The 19,673-nt window shown below is 35.6% G+C and overlaps 1 protein-coding gene across 1 annotated transcript in view; it reads left to right on the top strand.

Moving 5' to 3' along the window:
- MALRD1 (MAM and LDL receptor class A domain containing 1) overlaps positions 1 to 19,673 on the top strand; it is a 229,886-nt gene that overhangs the window by 172,250 nt on the left and 37,963 nt on the right. The window contains exons 34-36 of the mRNA XM_085050566.1: positions 9,012 to 9,287; positions 12,486 to 12,611; positions 14,629 to 14,695. Of these exons, the coding sequence (XP_084906692.1) occupies positions 9,012 to 9,287; positions 12,486 to 12,611; positions 14,629 to 14,695 (469 nt within the window). The remainder of the gene's footprint in view (positions 1 to 9,011; positions 9,288 to 12,485; positions 12,612 to 14,628; positions 14,696 to 19,673) is intronic.

Genomic DNA, 19,673 nt, shown 5'->3' with positions numbered 1-19,673 from the left:
GATAACTACCTTCTTCACTACCCCTTATTGCATAATGTTATCTACCTGCCAACTAAAAGGATGAGATAAAATAAGCTCTGTAGTTTTGAGTATTAGTTTGGAAATGTCCAAACCATTTTTTTTCAGAGTCATAAAAATGAAGCATGGTAAATTGACCAAAAAAAACAAAATTGGCCAAAATATTTCTCCTGTGTAGACCCTTAACTGGCAGTCTAGCAATTAACTGTCTTGGTTTAAGACAATTTAAAGAGGTGGAGACTCTAAAATGAGGTTTTTGCCCTTAGTTTTGCCCAATCCTTTTCTACCAATAAGGAATGAATATGGGAAAAAAGTAACCATTTACTAATGGGTGGAACAGCAAAAGGCAAAAAACCTCCAGTAAATAACCACTAGATACAAAATTTCTAAATCTCACAAACCCCAGGGGAACAGAGACCCAAAATGCCAGAAATACCCTTCCCAATATGGTGCCTGTGTAGCTTGAAAGACAAAGGGGTAATGGCATCAGCTCTCTCTCCAAGATGGTGCTCCCCAGGTGACCGCATGGCCCAGGAGGCAAAGGGAGAAAAGCTGGTGGACAAAAGGACCCCGGGAAGGTGGCAGCTGCTCCAGGGGCAGATGAAGACCTGACAGAGTGTGTGGGCTCAGCTCATGCTGATGGATATCCTCTGAGCCACTGCTGTGTTGGGGGAAATCCACTCTGTCGGTGCTGGCACAGGGTTACCCAGCCCCATGGGACCAGCTCGAGCTTCACTGCCTATGGAATTGGCAAATTTCACTCTGAAACCAGCTTCTAATAATGAAATGCAGTTTTTCCAAGTTGCTACAGTGACAAGCCCAGAAACCTGTCCGAAGCAACCCCCTCCAAAGGGCAGCATCCACCTTCAGCAAACGCTGCCAGCAAAGGAGGGAGTCAGCTTGGGTGCCTTGGCCTTCTAAGGGGACCAGCAGATCCCAGCTGCCCTGCAATCCTCCTTTGAGATGAGCCGGGTTTTCAGTGGACAGTAACACCCAGATATGGAATATGGTAACATTCTGGGTTACCCATGACAGAAGCATTACAGGCAAGCTAGTAAAAAAATGAAACAGCTCAGAAGCCATTCATTTGCAGATAATTTTATATGCTCTCCAGCACTTTTAGTAGATTGCATTTCATCACAAGAAAAGCATAAATGAATGACAGTTTTATCTAATTGAGAGACAACAACCTAAAAATTACAGCAGGTGTTTGTGAGAGGTTTGTGCAAAAAAACAGCTAAGTGATGCAGAGAGAATCTTGCTGAGGGGCAAGCATGTCTGTGTGTCTGTGTGTGTGTGTCCATGTGTGCACATGGATGAAGCAACACAGAAAATCTGCAGCAGATCGGGACTCATGTGACAAAACCTTAGATGGAGTCAATGATTCATCTCTGGAACTCCCAGAGTCTGAGTGCTAGAAATACTGGAAGGGTTAACTGTCTGAGCTGCTGATACTACAGTGTTAGATCATGGGGAAAAACACTGTAGAGGAGACTTAACTTCTGATTTCTTTAAGTTGCAGAGCCAGGGGAATCACTGTTAGCTTGTCTGCTCATGCTTGCAGTGAAGCAGAAACCTCTCTCACATTGAGCTTCTTTCTCAGGGAGAGAGAAAGAAGAAACTCAGGGAGTTTCTTTCCTCAAGGGCAGGAGATGAATCAGGGGGGAGCTGTAGGGGGAGGCTGCTCATAGAAACAAAGGAGGGGAAGAGGAAAGCAAGATGAGTAGTAATAGAGGGCTGGAGATACCAGGGAAATTTGTGAATAGTTTCTTTAGTCAATTAGCTTTTCCCTGAAACTGATCACCATATGCTTTAGATCCTTTTTTCTTGGCAGAGACAGGGCATTTCTGCATTTTTAAAAGGTAAAAATTGTGATCCAGGGCACAGTACCTTAGGGAGCTTCTTCAGCATGTTCTGGTATCTTCCAGTGCACAGACCTAGCTGGCATGAAAAGCCAAAACTCTGTGGATTGCACAGAAAAGGGACTGGGAATAATTTTATGATAAGATGATTACACTATATAAATTAGTATAATTATTGTCAATTCCTGAATGCAATTATGTTGTGGATGTTTAAATTAATAATTTTACTACCTTCATCCAAAACCTTCAGTTTCTCTCTCCCTTCTTATAACTTGTCCAGAATACTGAAATCTTCTGAATCAAGCTACATGCCTTTTGGGAAATTAAAAATCTTTGAATTTATTAATAGTGCATTAAAATAGTTTCATTAATATTGAACCTCCAAAGCCCATCTGTTTACACCAAAAAAACCCCTCAAATCACAGAGATGATATTTTGTCTTGCTTAGTTCATTCATAAAAATCAACATATTTCCTTGGAGGGATGGAGAGAAATAATATTTGGAATGAAATGGTTTCATTATACTATCTTAAAGAAAAGAAAATTTTCAGATTCTTCCTTATGTAAAACTTACTCATCTCCTCAATAAGAGTAAGTCTCCAGCTCAGATTTATCTCAGAAATTATATGTACTTCATTTTGTTGAAGACTGAATCTTCACGGCTTCTTCAATTTGTCATTGCTCCTAATAAATAAACAAACCAACAAATCCATCACATTAGCAGGCATAGCTAGCAATTCCAGGACTGTTCTTAGCAGAAATATGGCAAATATTGCCAAATTGCTGTCACAGGTAGTCACTGTGTTCCAGCCAGAAGCAGTGGTTCTCTGAGTGAAAACTAAATCATAGCTTGAATTTACTGGCAGTAAACCTGTCTGTTTTCCATTATGTTTGTATGTTAGCAAACTGTGATCACTTAAAATAAATTCTGCAGAGACATATAAAACTCTGAAGTCATTGGGCCATGTTCTGCTTTTTTTCAATTCTGGCTTTGTATCAGGGTGTCTGGGATCCTATCCAGCCCTCAGCCCCATACCTCTGCCTTCTCATGAAAGGAAGAGACTTAAAGATTCAATTGGCTAGAATCACTTTCCCCCCCCTTTTTTTTTTTTCCTATCTTTTTACAAGCTTGGAAATAAACAGCAGAAGCTTTATTGAATCTGATAAAACCTCATGGAAAGATTGTTAAAGTATTTGAACAACTTTTGTCCAATTAATCTTTGTAACAAGGTTGTTTCCTTGCAGCCACATTGAATGGGTTGATTTCATGCCCTGATCCAATGTTTGCTGAAGAGAAAGTGAGGACTGACACCAATCTCAGTTTAATTAATGGACTGGATTGGGCCCGTAATTAAATTATACTCTTGTCTAATGAAACCTATTGGAGGGAGTTATTTTTGACCTCTTTTAGCTACAGTTAATAGGTCCACCATTTCTATTAAATTTACTAGGCAAATTACTTATGCAAATATATCAGACAGGTTGTTAGCTTTCAAGGGTCTGGTGCAAGGCCCATTAAAATCAGTCTGAGTTATCCCATTTACCTAAATGGGCTTTGGAGAGAGCTCTGATACAACTGAGCTAATGCTGCCTAACAGCATATGTGGTAATTGATTCATGCTGCATGGTGTCGACTCTAATGCCGATGTCCACTACTCTTAACTGTTACAGTTTAAAATTCACTATTACAGGTGATATATAAATATAAATTGGGGACCTACTGTGCACTAGAGATCTTGGTATTTGAAGAGGAAAGGCAGAAATGAGTAGGATAGCCTGGAGGTGTTGCTTCATTCAAATTAAGCATGTTTGTGTGTTACTTCCTGTGATAATGACTGTGTAATGCAAACATTTATTTTGTATTAGCATGTGGGTAATAGCAGTTCTGTGGTTTTCTGTGACTGAATCCCTGTGATTCATGAGTACAATATTTGCAGAGCCAGCCTGTGAAGTTCACTTTACAGTCAGGAAACAGGATCATATGCTCCATGGATGCAAAGACAATAATACAGCAAAGCATAAGAGTACAGAAAATGTCCATCAAACAACAGCAAGCCTTTAACAAATCCCTGTCCCACAGATATGTAATTATGTCCTTGACAATGGGCACTTATTGACTTAACACCATTCATATTGCAAAGGCTCCTGTCTACCAAATCATCAACTCATGAGCTCTATTTACTGTAAACATGGTTTGATGGTTAGCACATTGCAATAAAAATGCATTTAAAAGCACCTATTTGATCTGACAACTATGAAATACAGATATATCCAGCTGTAGTTATTGCAGCTCATGAAGCAGTACATACCAAATTTTATTTGCTTTAAACACTGGTCTGATTTTTATGTTTTTATATCTTCCTCGGCTACTTAACTTCTCTTTAAAGTGTGAAGGTGCTTGTGAGGTAGCACTTCTGGTTCTTATATCATAACTCAGCCAGCACAGCTGTGTGAGTAAGTTTCAAAAGATATAGGACCAAATTAAAATGTCAGGTTTTAGGAACTAATTAAAATGTCATTTTTATGATATACAAGCAGATGTTATATGCACATTTTTAAACCTTTTCTTTAATTTTGGTTATTTGCCATATGCAAGGTAAAAATAAGTGCAAAATAAAACACTGAGTGCAAAGTAAAATAAATAAGGACGTATACTCAACTTTCTACTTAAAAAGTCATGATTCCTTTAGCTATAATGAAACATCAACAATTATTGCCGTTTTTCTTGTGGGTCTAAATTCAGACTCAGTGCTTTGCGGTGCAGAGGTTATTTTTGCTGGAATTGGTTTTGTTTCGTTTGCTTTTCATCTGTGTGCAAATACTGAATTCTTGAGGATCTTTAGTCCTGCTTTTCAGGGATCATGCAGCCTGGATACAAAAAGCTAAGCTTTTATCTGGTCTTCCTTAGAACTCATCACTTTCAGTAGATTTATCACCAAATCCTCAAACAGTTTCAAACAGATACTGCTTTTTAAAAAAGCAACCTGTACAGTATCTCCTCCACTCCTGAATGTGGTCTGCAAATGAGAGTCACACAGCACTCAGGAGATGAGTGCTGCCTTGGGAACATCTTTTCTGCATTTGGGAAAAGGTGAGGAAAACATTTTCTTGGCATGCCAGTATTAGGCAATTGTTGAATCGAAACATATTAAGTGACAGAAAAGATGTGTGAGCCACAAACAGTCCAATTTGCATTGAAAAGGCTTCACTTCAGATTCCACTGTTTAAATAACTTTCACACATACCTACAAGAATAAAATATACAATTCATTGATATGCATAGGTTTTAAGTTAGTTTTTATGGCTAAACTGGTGAGTGCACTACTGTGTGACTCAGCACATGGACACTGTTTGTGACGAGTCTCTCATTAGTGCCAGCTCACTTTTCATTGCAAACCACATCACAGTGTTAACATGTTGGTTTAATTCTACTCAGTGGCAAGAAAACAGAATAAATATTGCCACATTTTAGATGGAAACACGTCAGTAGTAGATACTGCAATGAAGAGCTCCAAATAATTACGTCAATGGTAGCTTTGAACACAAGTAATTAGTTTTGCATTCATGTTGCTTAAGATTTCTTTTCAGTGGAAATTAGTTAATGATTTTCTACATTTACATATTCTTAGTTTGTTTTAAATGTTAGGTCTGCACAAATTAATGTTTTTATAAATTTTCAAATTTTTTATCAGGCACAATTAATTCATAATTAAGAAAAGTATTTATAAATTACTTTACAAGAAGTATAAAGAAAACAGATTGAACTCAAGAGTAGAATTTTGGCAGAGCATGGCAATAGTGACGTTTTATAGAACGTCATTCAGAGTACAATTTTCCGGTTCTAGCTGAAATCAAACAGATGTGAACTAATTAACATCAGTTAATGAGCAAGAGATATTCTTATGATCTTTGAAGTATATTCTCATCTCGTGCATTGTTCTGATCTAAAATAATTTAACTGATTTCAGGGTATGACTTTGGATTTTTTTTAATGTACTGCAAACATAAAGCAGATCTCAATAAGACCCCTGGTTAACCTTGCCCCTAGCTTAGCCTGGACACATCTTCACTGCCATCAGTGAATGTTGCACACTCTAAAATCATTGCCATGCAAGTCAGGAAGAACTTCATCCTACAAATTATTTTCTAACAACCAGGGGGAATCATGATAGAAATTATTGTTATTATTATTATAATTAGTATTATTATTAATAATAATAATAATGCTAGAAAAATTATCATCCCCCATTCAAAAAAAGTATTCAAGCATCCCCTAAATACTGAATTTAGAGCAGCATTATTTAGATGCATTATCTCATTATATGATTGGGAACATAAGGCTAAACTGACCTGGGTTACAAAAGTCTGAAAACAGTTTAGCACACAGGATCAGATTCATAACAAGCAACACGTTCAAGAAATATGGAATTTAGAGAGGATTTCAGTTTACAGATAAAATTTGGGTAGAAACATGGGAGCAAACATCTCATGAACAGGAAATTAAACTGGGTCAGAAATGCTCACAAAGGTATTATAAAAGCAGTCTTTCCTGCAACATAAACAGGCAACCACAGGAAAGTCAAATATATTGTAACAGTGTGGGGTTAATTTCCATAGTATCAGAAAAAAACACAGAAAAACTAACACAGGACTATGCAAGGACAAAAGCATGTGCATAAGCAGAACTGACTGCAGCTTAAGTCATTTTCTCTGCCTAAATGCCCCCTAGGCACTGTGAGGAACGGGTCAGAAACAACAGAAAGAAAAAAATGCTATCAAATATAATAATACTCTTTTTTTTTTCCCCAGAGCAAGTGCAAGCTAAAAATAGGAAATAACTTTTTTTTGTTTTACTCCACTGTGCAAGATTTAGGAGCACCAGTTCTGTATCAATGGAGAGAGAAATATGTTTTTCCAATGACATTTCATCAGTGTCTTAGCAGAATCATGACCTTATATACAATTCCGATATGACAAACAAAATTCAAGTATCTTTACAGGCTGTTATTGTTACCTGCTAAAATATGGGACCAAAGTAGAAAAAATGCAAATTACAGAATGCTTTAAATTTGTTCAAAATCAATCCACTATGTGATTTAAATGGCTATAATCAACTGTCTAAAGCTAGCTTCCAAAAGTCTTTTAAAATAGCACAAATGAAAATTCTTTTTTTTGACTAACACATTTGTAAAAAGCATATGAAACCACAATCTTTTCAATCCCATGTAAAAGTATACATCTTTGAGGGATTCATTACATAATTCTGAATACAAATAGGACAAAAGATCACTAGGTTATTACTTTCACTGAGTCAATATCCATTTTTGTTGTTTTATGTTTACATTATATCCAGTGTATCAAATACATTTTTCTAGTGGAATGAAATAATTTAATAACAATAAGGGCATGAAATAATGTCAGGAATGTTCTATTGTCTGAAGCTTTTCAATTACGATTTTTTTATATAAAGAGAACATGAAAATGAAAAATTTGTAATCCAAACAAGGTAGATATTAGACAGAACTTTGAGCTCCTTGTCCTTGTAGCAGCTTCACAAGCAACCAGGTGGTAAAGTAATGGAAAAATAGTTTTTAAAATTATAAAATAATGCTAGTACTCTGTTTACCTGAATGCATTAGCAGTTTATTTATTTGTACAAAATGCTATTGTTATTTATGATGTAGGTAGCTTTAAAACTGAATATGTTTCAACAAAGTTCTCATGCTGTAAAAATCCAGCCTGGTATTGCAGAATATGCAAACATGCTGATATAACCAGTAGAGTAAAAGTCATAAAATCATGCCAAAATCCATGTAGTCCCTTACAGAATGTCAAGCCTTAATGCAGCAGTAGCATTCGACACCTGAGGTCAGGTGCATCATTTTTGTACCATTTCAAACCACAAGCTAAAACTCACCCATGACTTTTGAATTTGTCTCCTTTGCTTCAGCCCAAGTCAACAGCAAAACTACTCCTGTCTTTTACAGGGGTAGTGACATTAATTTTTCTTACCTTGTTTCTGATAATTATATTATATTATATTTTTTACTCCACTGCTGCATATTGACCTAGAAAAGATTAAATGTATGGAGCTAAGTTCTGGAGATTTTTCTCTTTTCCCTGCACTTAAAAAGTACAGGATTCCATCACATTTCTTCCATGGGAGACACAGATGCTATAAAGAACATGGCATTAGCATAGCCAGCTCCTTAGAATTTAGTTTCCCCAAACAGATCTTATGCTTCTGCTGATAAAACTCAGTTGCAATGGTTTGCATAGGAAAAAAGGAGAACTTAAGTATCAGAGACAATTTATTTATATACATGATCACAGAAAACTTTTCCCAGTATTTTCTTCCAGCAATGAAAGATGGAAGCTTGCACTGGTTGGTTTTTGGGGGTTTTTTTGGTTTTTTTGGGTTGTTTAGGTTTTTGGGGGGGTTGGGTGTTTGGGGTTTTTTTTGTTCATTTGTTGGGGGGTTTTTTTGGTGGGTTTTGGAGGGGGATTGTTGTTTTGTTTCATTTCAGGGTTTTTTTGTCAACTGTCTGAATTACTTAAAGTTTGAGATTTTAAAACCACATTTTTCTTTACTAGTACCCTGGAAACATATCTAGTATTTTCTTTGATTTAATTACGTATCACTTCAAGCTAAGCTAAAAAATCAGAGTGATAATAAAGTAGATTAGTAAAAATTTTTCTTTTTACTTTATGAAAAGCTTTTTCCTAATTTAACTTAAAATTATAAATTGAAGGCTCTTGTTTAAATTGTAACTTTTAATTGCAACTATTTTAAGGCTTTCCAGATACAGGGTGAATGACAAGATTTATTAATAGTTTGGTATTAACCCTTTTACGAGTACATGGCAAAAGAAGTAACAGGATCAAAATAAAGGCTGAACTTGAACTTTGGAAGGAAAATGCTGCAAGAACAACAATGGAATTAATATGAGACAAAATGTTTTTAATACTGTATTTTGCACTTAGGAGCTCTGTTTTTATACAAGTTCTTTTTTTAAAGAGTTTAGTAACCAAAATCAACTGCATTCCCAGCAATTCCTATGTCTGTCTGAAAGGCAGTATGAATGACCAGTGAAAGACTGAAATCATTAAATATTCCTTTTCTTCTTGTAGGCTCAGGTGATCCACAGCCTCCATCCTGCAGCAGTGACAAGTTCACTTGTGCCTATGTGCAGCAGTGTTTGTCCCTCACTGCGAGGTGCAATGGGGTTGAAGAGTGTATGGATGGCAGTGATGAAATGAACTGTCCCATGGAGATGCCTCCCACCATGTCTCCGGGGTCCTGCCAGGAAGCAGAGTTCCTGTGTCCTTCCCAAGGCTGCATCCCATCCCTCCTGAGGTGTGATGGAGTGCCTGACTGCCACCTCAGCCAAGACGAAGTTGGCTGCCGTAAGTTACTTTGGTTGTTGAAGTTATGGCTGTGTTAACTTACCTGCCTAAAGCAGTGAGGTTTTGGGAAACAAAAAGAGCAACAGTGAAGTGGAGTGCGAAATTCATCATTACCTTGTCAAAAAAACCCCTCTTTTTATCACATATAATGCATTAATTTTACATTTCCAAATAATTTGCTTATGTGTTTTTATTTTCTAGACATCAACTTTGGTAAATGCTTAAACAAAAGTCTCTTGTATTTCTGTTAACATTTTCAAGCATTTCCACATTTTTTCCACAAATCAGTCATCTGCATTTGCATTTCCTCTGTGACCTCTGATTATGACATGACAGAAAGGTAGACTTTTGCAGTTCTGTAATTCAGTTACATTCAAGGCAGTCCTGACCTTTCAAGGATTTTGAAATTAAGTCTGTTCGTGAAGTAGCAGCAATCTCTGCCCCAAGCAAGGAAAAGTCTCACATACAAAACACAAGGACAGCAGGCTTTGAAAGGTAACTGCAGTGAGATGCCATGGAGAACATCTGAAACACACAGACACAAAAGAGTGTTTGCCCATTTAAAAATATTTCATTATTAGTCCATGAACTGAGGCAAAATTTGTCATTCCAGGAATTTCAAAATAATTAGCTACATAGAAAAAAAAAGAAAAAGAAGAGCATTTTTACATATGAAAACTTTTCTTCCTAAACTTTTCATACTGTAAATTTTTTTAACATTATTTTCATCCTTATCAGAATGGAAAAAAAATTGATAAGACATCAGTTTCCAGTGAGTTAGAAATTCAAGTTATTTAATATTTTTTTATCAAAACTACTAATTATAAATGCAGGTTACTGCACATGTCATTTATTTTAGCAAATTAGTCTACCACACTGGCATGGATTTTGCAGATTATCAGTGTACATCTTTGGTTTAGAAATGAGCTCTGTGGTTTTGTTGGCAGAAGACATGATTGTGGAGGTAACTTTTATGTTAAATTCTACATAGCCTGAAGACATGTAGAAATTTTGCCTGTTCTTTTCTTCAAATAAACCTCTCATCATTAATCTTCATTTAACATTGTTTCCTCCTCAATCTGTCCTCCGTTAGAGTCCTCCACACTCTGTTCTATTACATGCACATTCCAACTCCACACCACAGAAGCTGATGTAGAACCTCAAAATCTGAAAGCCAAAATACGTCCATGTTTTTCTCTATTCCCCAAGCAGCTGAGATACTGCCTTGCTTTGTTAATTGTATTTCTTTGACTTCTAAACAACACCCAGGAATTAAGGAGAAATTAAATTGTGGTCAACTCAAAGAACAAATATTCTCCACAGATATTGCACACCATCGGGGTTATCAGTCTGATGGAAACTTAGTCAAGTCTGTACTTCATTGTTATTCCAAATTCAGTTTATGGTGCATAAACATGTAAGCATTGATAGTACAAGATAGAAATAAGAAGTTCTTCTCTGAAGAAGATGCTTGTTGCAGGCAAAGCAAAAAGAAAGCAATTTGTGCTAGTGTGGAATGAAATCAGTGGAAAGCTCATTACTGTCACAGCTGGTGCTCAGATCCAACTACATAAGCCATGAGAGCACAGCGTTTAATCTTTAGATTTCTACTTTTTACAGGTGAAAAGCCATAGAAGTTTGTCGACAGGGGAAGTTCAGAGAGAAAAAGTAAATACCTCACAAATTTTATTTATTTTATTTAAATTTATGCATAATCTATATTATTGAATGTTGTGCTAGTAACTCCAGTCTATGTGTACTCTAATAACAGCACAGACTGAGTGTGAGTTTTTATTTTTTTAGATTTTAAATTGATTTTTTATCTTGGTGCAGATCAAATCTACCTGCTCATTTTAGAAAACCTCAGTTTAGGAATTACTAATGTTTTCCATTTCGTGTCCCAGAGCCACTTTATTTTGAGTGTAACAACAAATGGTCAAAAATATTCGGGGTTCTGAATTCAGAATTCATCAGGGAAAGTTTTCTTTTGGGATAAAGACCAGTTGTCAAAATGCATTTTTAGAGATTAAGGATAAAACCCAGAAGAAGGCCAGGACAAAAAACCCCAAGCAAACAAAAACACATCAGTCAAGTCCCTACTAAAACAGTTGCTACCACAGAAATGCTTTTCTTCATGACTTAGAGATTTATGCAGACAGAATTTCCTGTAGAGTTCACACAGCAGTTAGATTGTACAATATTATACTAATACTGTTTTATACCTACTAATGTAGTGGATTTTATTATTTGTTGCATTTAACAAGAAAATTCTGGATCTGTTTTCCAGTTATAGATGTTTTGCTTGGCTGGGTCTCTTCTTGCTGTCAGTTTTAGTGAAAGGTATATTATCTCACCGATGTAATCTTTTATTTGCCTGATTACAATAGTTAGGGTGTAAAACAAACATATTAACACCAGTGGGATGCATACATCACTTCTCCACAGACCAGCATACTTCCCCACTTTCATCATCTGATTGAAGTGCTAACAGCAATGAATAAAAAGCCATTTCTCTCTTTTCTGTAGTGCACCAAAATGTATCTCTTGTAGTCCTGGTAAATTTTAAATACCTATGAAATATTAAAAATTTTATATTTTCAAACAGGCTGTGATATCATTATCCCTTCTACTGGTTTAATTTGCACCTGGAAAATTAAATATAGATGAAAATTAGATATTTTGGCTTTTATATCTTCACTGTTTTTAGTGCCTTCAAGTGCTGCTAATATTCTTTACCTTAGCACTAACAACTTGGTGTCATTGTCCTTAACTGCAAAATTTTCATCAGTTAGATCCATTGCTATGACTGTTCCCTCCATAATATATTAAAAAATCAATTACATCAATTTAAAATTAGTTTTTGAATGGGAATTGATTATGTTTTGTGATATCCTTTTCATGGGTTTTCTTTGGGATTTTGCAGCATACACTCTCAACATTTTAAGTTAATATGCACTCCTTTTGTTCACAAATATTACATAGGAAAATTTGGGTTCTGTACCATCTGTGCTCTGTATTTGTTTACTTATTTAGCATCTCAGTAGTAAAGTTGTAGGTCTTTGAAGACGAAAGCTAGTAGAGGTCACACAGAGGCAAGTTTATATCCTACAGTATGAATCACGTTTTCTGCTAATTTTTTAACAGTGAGGAAAAAAAATATACAGCTGATGATAACCACCATGTTACTCTTCATTTCAGCCACTAAAGATTGTTTTGATGGGTCTTTGCTATGTACATCAACTAACCAATGTATAGCACTCTCCCAGCGTTGTGATGGAATTGCAGACTGCATGGGTTCCAGTCTCGATGAGTCCAGCTGTTCAGGTACTTAGTTTTGCATAAAAGTATCATTGAAATAAAGAAAGTATGGTTATTTCCTACTGAATCTTTTGGCAGTCCTCAAACTTGACTGAGGTTCCTCTGCTAAAACTTTGTCAAATTGTATTAAGTATGAATTTTCCTGATGAAAATATGACACAAATAAAAGAGTGAGAAAAAGACGAAGAATTATATGCTTAGTATCTTCACAAGGGGTGTTTCTTAGGGTAAAAACACGTTCAAAAAACCCCAAGCCTTTGTAGTGTGCTTTTAGGACCTCCCTTGATTTCAGGCAGTTGAGTAGCCCACTTCAGTTAATTCACATCGTTGAGTAATAGGATGCTTATTTGGGGTTTTTTTCAAGTGTATTGCAAATCCAGGTTGGAAATTAAATCAAATAGTATTTGTTTGAGCACAGTGCATTTGACACAATATTCTGGTGTGGTTTGCAATCATTAAATGATGGAGGAAAATAAGTACAGGGCAATAATAGACTTCAATGTGAATTAGATTTCTATTAACAAAATCTAACAAATACATAGATGATGGTGATGTAAATAATTAAGTCTAGATTCAAAACATCCCATTCAATGACACAAAGCTGCTGCAGCTCTTCCCCAAGACAGTTATAAACTCTTGACCAGTTCTGTGTTGACAGTACTCTGCCAGCTTTGCTGAAGTTGCATTACATGAGAATTTAAATCTCTCTCTTTATAATTTTTATGAGTTATGTGATAAACTTCACAACATATCATATGTATTGCAGTAGTATAATTCATTATAATTTGTTAAATGTTTGTTTAAAAACTAGAAGTTCTACAAACATTTATTGGTATGAGGCATCCATGAGTTTCTTTGGGAGTGAAACTTGTCCCCAAGTATTGTGTTCATTATCTCTCATAGCACCATAAAATGGTTTGGGCTGGAAGGCACCTTAACGATCATGAAGCTCCAATGCCCCTGACTTGGGCAGGGACTCCTTCCACTAGAGGAGGTTGCTTATGAGAAAAGGAATCATACTTCAATATTTGAAAATTACTGATTCTATATGATGAGAAAATTCATACTTGGTAAATTGGATTTATAAAAATAATTTTAAATTAAAGGGGAAAAATTAAGAAATTAGTTAAATATAGAAGAATATAGAACATAAACTAGTAGGCTTGCATGACAGTAAATTACAAATCTTCCACTATTTTATCAGATATTTTAAGTAAGAAATTTACTTTTCAAAATTTAATCCTGAAACTTGAGGTGTCCACACTGACTAGCACTGTCATATGCCTCAATAAACAATTCCATTTTGCATGTATCCAAAACACTTTAGGTGTAATTTGAATATTGCCAGTTATTTTCTTACTAAAGAAGATTGAGAGGATTCTATTTTGAGTTTGAATTTTTCTTGCTAAAGCAATGTAAAACCAAGCTTCAGTAAATCTAAATGTGATGATGTGGAAATCCAAGTTAAGGGACATCAAGAGTTTTTAATAGGATATCTAAGTACTTAAACATCTTTTGACTTTTAAAGCCTGATTTCGCTAGTTCCTATGAGAATATGATTCTAAGTGTTAAAATTCTGAATATCTTTAATGAAAGGGTTGGTCACATAGGAGTGTCTGCTCATCAGCCCTACATAAAAGCTATTAATAATAACACAGACTTAGGTACTAATTAAATATCAGTTCAATTCTTTTGGGTCTTATTTTACATATTCCTATTGTTTGAAAATCAAGTAAGTGGCAAAAACTCAATTTCTGGAGTCAGATGAAAATCTCACTTGAGAAAAATTTGAAGCCTGTTCAAGTGAAGCATTCGGATTCCTATAAGCTCTAGACACTCCATTGCTTGTAATATACTTACGACTTCACACTTGTACCACCAAGTCCAGGTCAAAAAAAAAGAAGTTTTGGACATGTTAAGAACCAAAAAGACAAGTGTAAATATTTTGCCATTTTGAAAACCAGATAATGACAAATGTAATAACACAGAGGGGGAAATTAAATTTTTGCCTTTATGTTTGCAGTTTGTCCTGAAGAGTACTGCAAAAATGGAGGAAAATGCATCATCAAAGATGACGTTCCATTATGCGAGTAAGTTTCACTGGCAATTGCCTCGTGCTTGAGGTTGGATAAAGCTGCTGTTGAAAGAGCTGGTTTGCTCCCCAGGGGCTGAAATTACATTCAGTAGAAGTGTATATTTAAAAGTCTCTCTATGTCTACACTGTATTTACACTTAGTGAGTTTAACCACATTTTGAGAAGAATTTTATCGAATAGAATTATCTGTAACTTTCATCTGTCATTACATGAGACAACCTCTTGGCCTGACACCTTAAGTTTTCTGTGTCTCATGTTTCACATCAACATTCAAGAACACATGTTTCTGTGCCTTATTTGCAGCAGGTGTTGTATACCTCAGATGAGATTTTACAGCAGGCCACATACCAATTCTTATCTTCTTGGCAGGTATTTGGAAAAAGAAAGTAATGTTTTTCCAAATTATTTTTAAAAAGCGTTCAAAATATGCTTGCATTTTTTTCTGGAAATACTCTCTGCTGAAAAAGAAAATGTATGCGATTCTGATGCAGAATGTATGAGCCATTAGAAAGAGTCTCAGGCTAGCTGAAGCGACTCATTTACACAAGATATCCCTTTGTTTCCCATTGGGAAATTAGAGGAGAATTTTTAAGTGCAAAGGAAGTGATGGTATGTGTTATCTTGCTTTTGTCCTTCATGTGCTTCAGTGGAGCTTGTCAAAGAGTTTGCCAAATTACTAAAGTGACTGTTTTATCAGAGTAGCTGTCTTAGTCAAGACTAGATGGTAAACTTTGTCTCCTACTTGCTAGGAAATTCATATTAATAAGCCTGCTTTGTCTTTCAAGACAGATTTATCATTTATTGGCTGAAGAAATATTACATATAAAATATTAAGAAAATACCAGGACATTCATATAAGGTATTTCAACCTGGCTCTCAGAAAACACTGATGATTACCTGCAGATTTCCCAACAAATGTCCACTATCATGGAACAGAGAATGGTCTCTGCAAGAATCCTGGAATTTTACTAAGCTTGGTGTTTCAAAATTTCTTTGAACACATAAAGAAAGGGGGAAAAAACAATAGAGAAAGATTGCAGATGAAACAGAATGAAAAGTCAGCAGAAAATAAAGTGATTTGCAATAGGGGGTTAGCAATTTCTAGATTAAATCATTGATCAAAAAGAAAATTGCTTGTAGGGTCAAAGCACTGGGGGAGTAATTGAGATTTTAAGTATACAAGAGAATTATAAGAATTGAACTTCTAGTCAGACTTGCAAGAGAAAGTAACCCAAACTAGCAAATCTTTTTTATCCACAGAAATAAAAGACAGGTGGAATAAAAATAGTTAATTAAACTAGTAAATAGGGTACTTTCCCCTCAGCGTTCAGCAAGAAACATATCAAATTCTGATGTAATGCAAAGGCAATCAGAAACAGAAATGGCTTAACTGAATGGCTAACATAACTCCAAGAGCTGTACATGCTTGTGTTGGGGAAATTGGGCATCTCTACTCAAGAATGGCAGAACACCAGTGCATGTTGCAATAGGCTTTCTGGAAACTGCCCATAGGGGATGAGGCTGGAGAATAGCAAATGGAGAAGGAAAGGGATAGGCAGACCAACAGTCTGATATCAATACCATTCAAGGCTTTATAATACTTATAAGGAATTATACATATAACAGGAAGAGTTAACCATTACTAAGATAAATTTCTGCATGACTTATTGAAATTCCACATGTCAACACCATTAAAAGAAAAAAAAACCAAAAAATGTACCCAAAGTAATAAAAAATGTAGAAGTATGCCAGTTTTCAATACCCAACGGAAAAGAAAAAAACAACAAAAAACGAAAACCAAAACAAACAAGCAACCTCTCAAACATAATAACAACAAAAACCAAAAGCAAACAAAGAACATCCCCCCAAAACCAAAACAAAGATATAAATTATCATGACAAAACCACTATTTTTTTACCTTTTTGTTCTCAGTTCTTCCCCTAAATTTCCTGAAAAAGAAATTACAAGTTTAGGTAGAGATATCTTCCTCCCTTGAGAGCAATTGTCCTTCTAGACGGCAAGATAGGTCAGGAGAAAAAGCAGAGTGTATGAGTGCAGGAAGCCTGTTGCACAGCAAGGAGACTCCTGAAAAGAACAGATACTGCCCTACCACAGAAGTGACAGAGAAGAGGAGTCTTCCTAGATACCCAGAGGTAATTGTGTGGGGGTTAAAGTGATCTTAAAAGTCACTGGGTTTGACTAATACTATTCAGTGACACTGTGGAAAAGGGGAAGATTTGTTAACATGTCCTTTTCTTACTGTTTTATCTTGCAAAATGGATTCTGATCTTCCCCCATGTGAGATGATTGTGCTCTAGTTTCTATAAAACAAAACCTGAGTCTGAAGTTTAAAGGTCTCTTTGGCCTCCCTGGGAATGTTGATTTAACAAATAATTGACTGGGCAAGTCTCAAAGCTTCATTTGATTCAGGGTTCCATCATGTTCCTGTAAGAACTGAAACTGCTGCTGCTTTTAGATTAGTTTGATGTACACTGATAGAAAAGAATAGAGTTTCTGGAAAACATTTTTGCTGGTGATAACAGCTGAGTTTTTCTGTGTTTTTAATGCCATGGGATTGAAGTAGTTAGTGGTATAGACTCCTTCCAGTAGTGTAACATGCAAGCATGGGAACAATGAATTTGCAGTAGCTGCCTAGTCAAAAGAAACAGCTATTTCAAGAGACAGATTTTATACATTTAGTACTTCTCAAATTCCTTTTATGCTGTGTGTTTTAACATGTGTGAACTAGTGTAGCATAGATATATATAAAGTTAATACTTAGGGCATCACCCTGTGTTTCAATGGTTTGAAACTAGGAGGGATCAGTAGCAGGGGGAAGGTGAGCTCTGATACCCCTCTGTGAAGACATACCTGTAGACCTGGTGGAAAAGAGAGCAGTGGACACAAGCCTAGATAAAGTTTCTTTATATTTTGGAGTGGGTAAGAGAGTTGGTGTATCAAGCTGCTGTAATTTTTGTTCATGTTACTGAAAAGAGCTTCTCTAAGCTGGTGCATAATGATTGCAATAATATCAGTGAGATGCCACATTCGAGACTGTGACTCCTGGTTGATGTTCTGGTGGATGTTCTCAGGGAGAGTTTGTGAGTAAATGCAGAGCAACAGTGCTTTGTGGGTGATGGTTTTCTTCCTATTTGAGCAAAGGACAGCTTGATGGCTGCCTCGGTCCTCGGTATTTGAATTTTTGAATTAGCTTTGAAAGTCACTTGCATCTGTTTCTGCTGCTTGGTCAGGAGAGTAACTGGGGTGCATATCAAACACTTTTATCTTGTACATACTATTTCTTGGGTGTTTTCTTTGTCTGCCAGACCAGATGGAGCTTTAATCCAAAATTCTATGGTCACTCTCATTTGGCAAAATGTGACTCCTATTTTCTCTGACTGAGGTCTCTTCTGTAGTCAATGTGCAGCCAAGTGGCTGGTGCTGGCAATCAGCTACTGTGGTTGCACAAGCAAATCATGATAATTTGAGCAGTAATGACTAGAATTTTTGCAATTTAAATCCTCTGATTTCAAAATCATTCCTTTGATTATATGTATGCTTTTCCCAACTGTTTGTCCACTGTTTCTTTGTGTTTGTTTTATTTTCATTTTAAAGAGAGGCCACAGACTCCTGGAAACATAGGAGATGAATATTAGTGCTGAAAGATAAAAAACACTGAACAGAAAAAACCCAAACCAAATCAGACTGTTCATACATACTTTTCATTCTCATCCAACTGGACAAGAGCAATACTAAACATGCACATTTTAAATGTACTAAACTTCACGTATAACAAATCTTAAATCATCTTCAAATCGTTAAATGGTTTGGGTTGGAAGGAACCTGTAAAGTTCATGTAGTCCAACCTCCTGGCAAGGAGCAGTTTCATCTTCAATTACATGAGGTTGCTCAGAACCCCATCCAACCTGACCTTGGATGTGCCACATCTCTTGGCAACCTGTTTCAGCATTTCACAAAGTTTACTGTAAAAAATTCCTTCCTTTTATCAAGTCTGAATCTCCACTTCTTTATTTGAAAAGCAGTAATCCTGGCCCTATTGCTGTAGGCCCTACTAAAAATAGAATAGAATAGGTTGGAAAAGACAAAATACAATGTTTAACTTCCCCTTTATTTTGCACAAATATTTTCAACATAATATACCAAATTTCAGAGAAGTCATACTGACTAGTACTGAAGAGTATAATGAGAGAACTTTTATTCATGTCTGAACTTTAAGAAGGTTCTATTCTTTAGCAAAAAGTAAAAAGTAATTGCTTTCACTGGCCTGTAATTAAACAATCATATTACAGATTAGAAATAAATCTTCATTAAACAGTTTTTAAATTCAATGAATACATAACATCTAGCTAACTGAGCTGTGGAGATTAGAATTGCAAGGAGTCAATATAGATAGATAATTAATTGCGATTATTTTTGTAGTTGTGTATCTAAATGCTGATTTGTCCCAAAATATAAAAACTGAATTATTTTGTTTGTTTCTTTTATGTGATAAAAATAAAGAAGATTACTTTCCCTTTTATTTTTTAGAAAAATAATTGATTTTACAGGGTAATAACTCATTCAGAGAAGGGGAATTCTTGCTTATTCTTTCTAGAAAAGCTACAGGTTAATTGGTCCTCTATTTTTTGCTTCTTTCCTTCTCATTTTTCCAATGAGCTTATTATTTTAACACCGATGATCAGGTTTAAATTACAAACAAAATATTTTATCCTGAGTAGTACAATAGTAAACAGTATTCAACAAAATGTAAAGAAAAAATGATTTGGGTTGGTTTTTTTTCACTTGAGACATTTTTTCAGAATCTGGTTTTGTTTTCAAACTACTAACTTCTGCTAAGTATGATAAATTTTTGAGGAGCACTGCAAAGCAGCATGCAGCTTTAAATAATGCCTTGGTAGACTGTTTGATACCTTTTCCAGTTAAGTATCATGTATGGCAAAGAAGGGAATTCC

The sequence above is a fragment of the Lichenostomus cassidix genome, chromosome 2, assembly GCF_008360975.1.
Source record: "Lichenostomus cassidix isolate B80296 chromosome 2, HeHo_3.0, whole genome shotgun sequence".
In the NCBI taxonomy this organism is placed as follows: domain Eukaryota; kingdom Metazoa; phylum Chordata; class Aves; order Passeriformes; family Meliphagidae; genus Lichenostomus; species Lichenostomus cassidix.
Note: the sequence above shows the minus strand (reverse complement) of the source record. Positions and strands in the feature narration are given on the sequence as shown.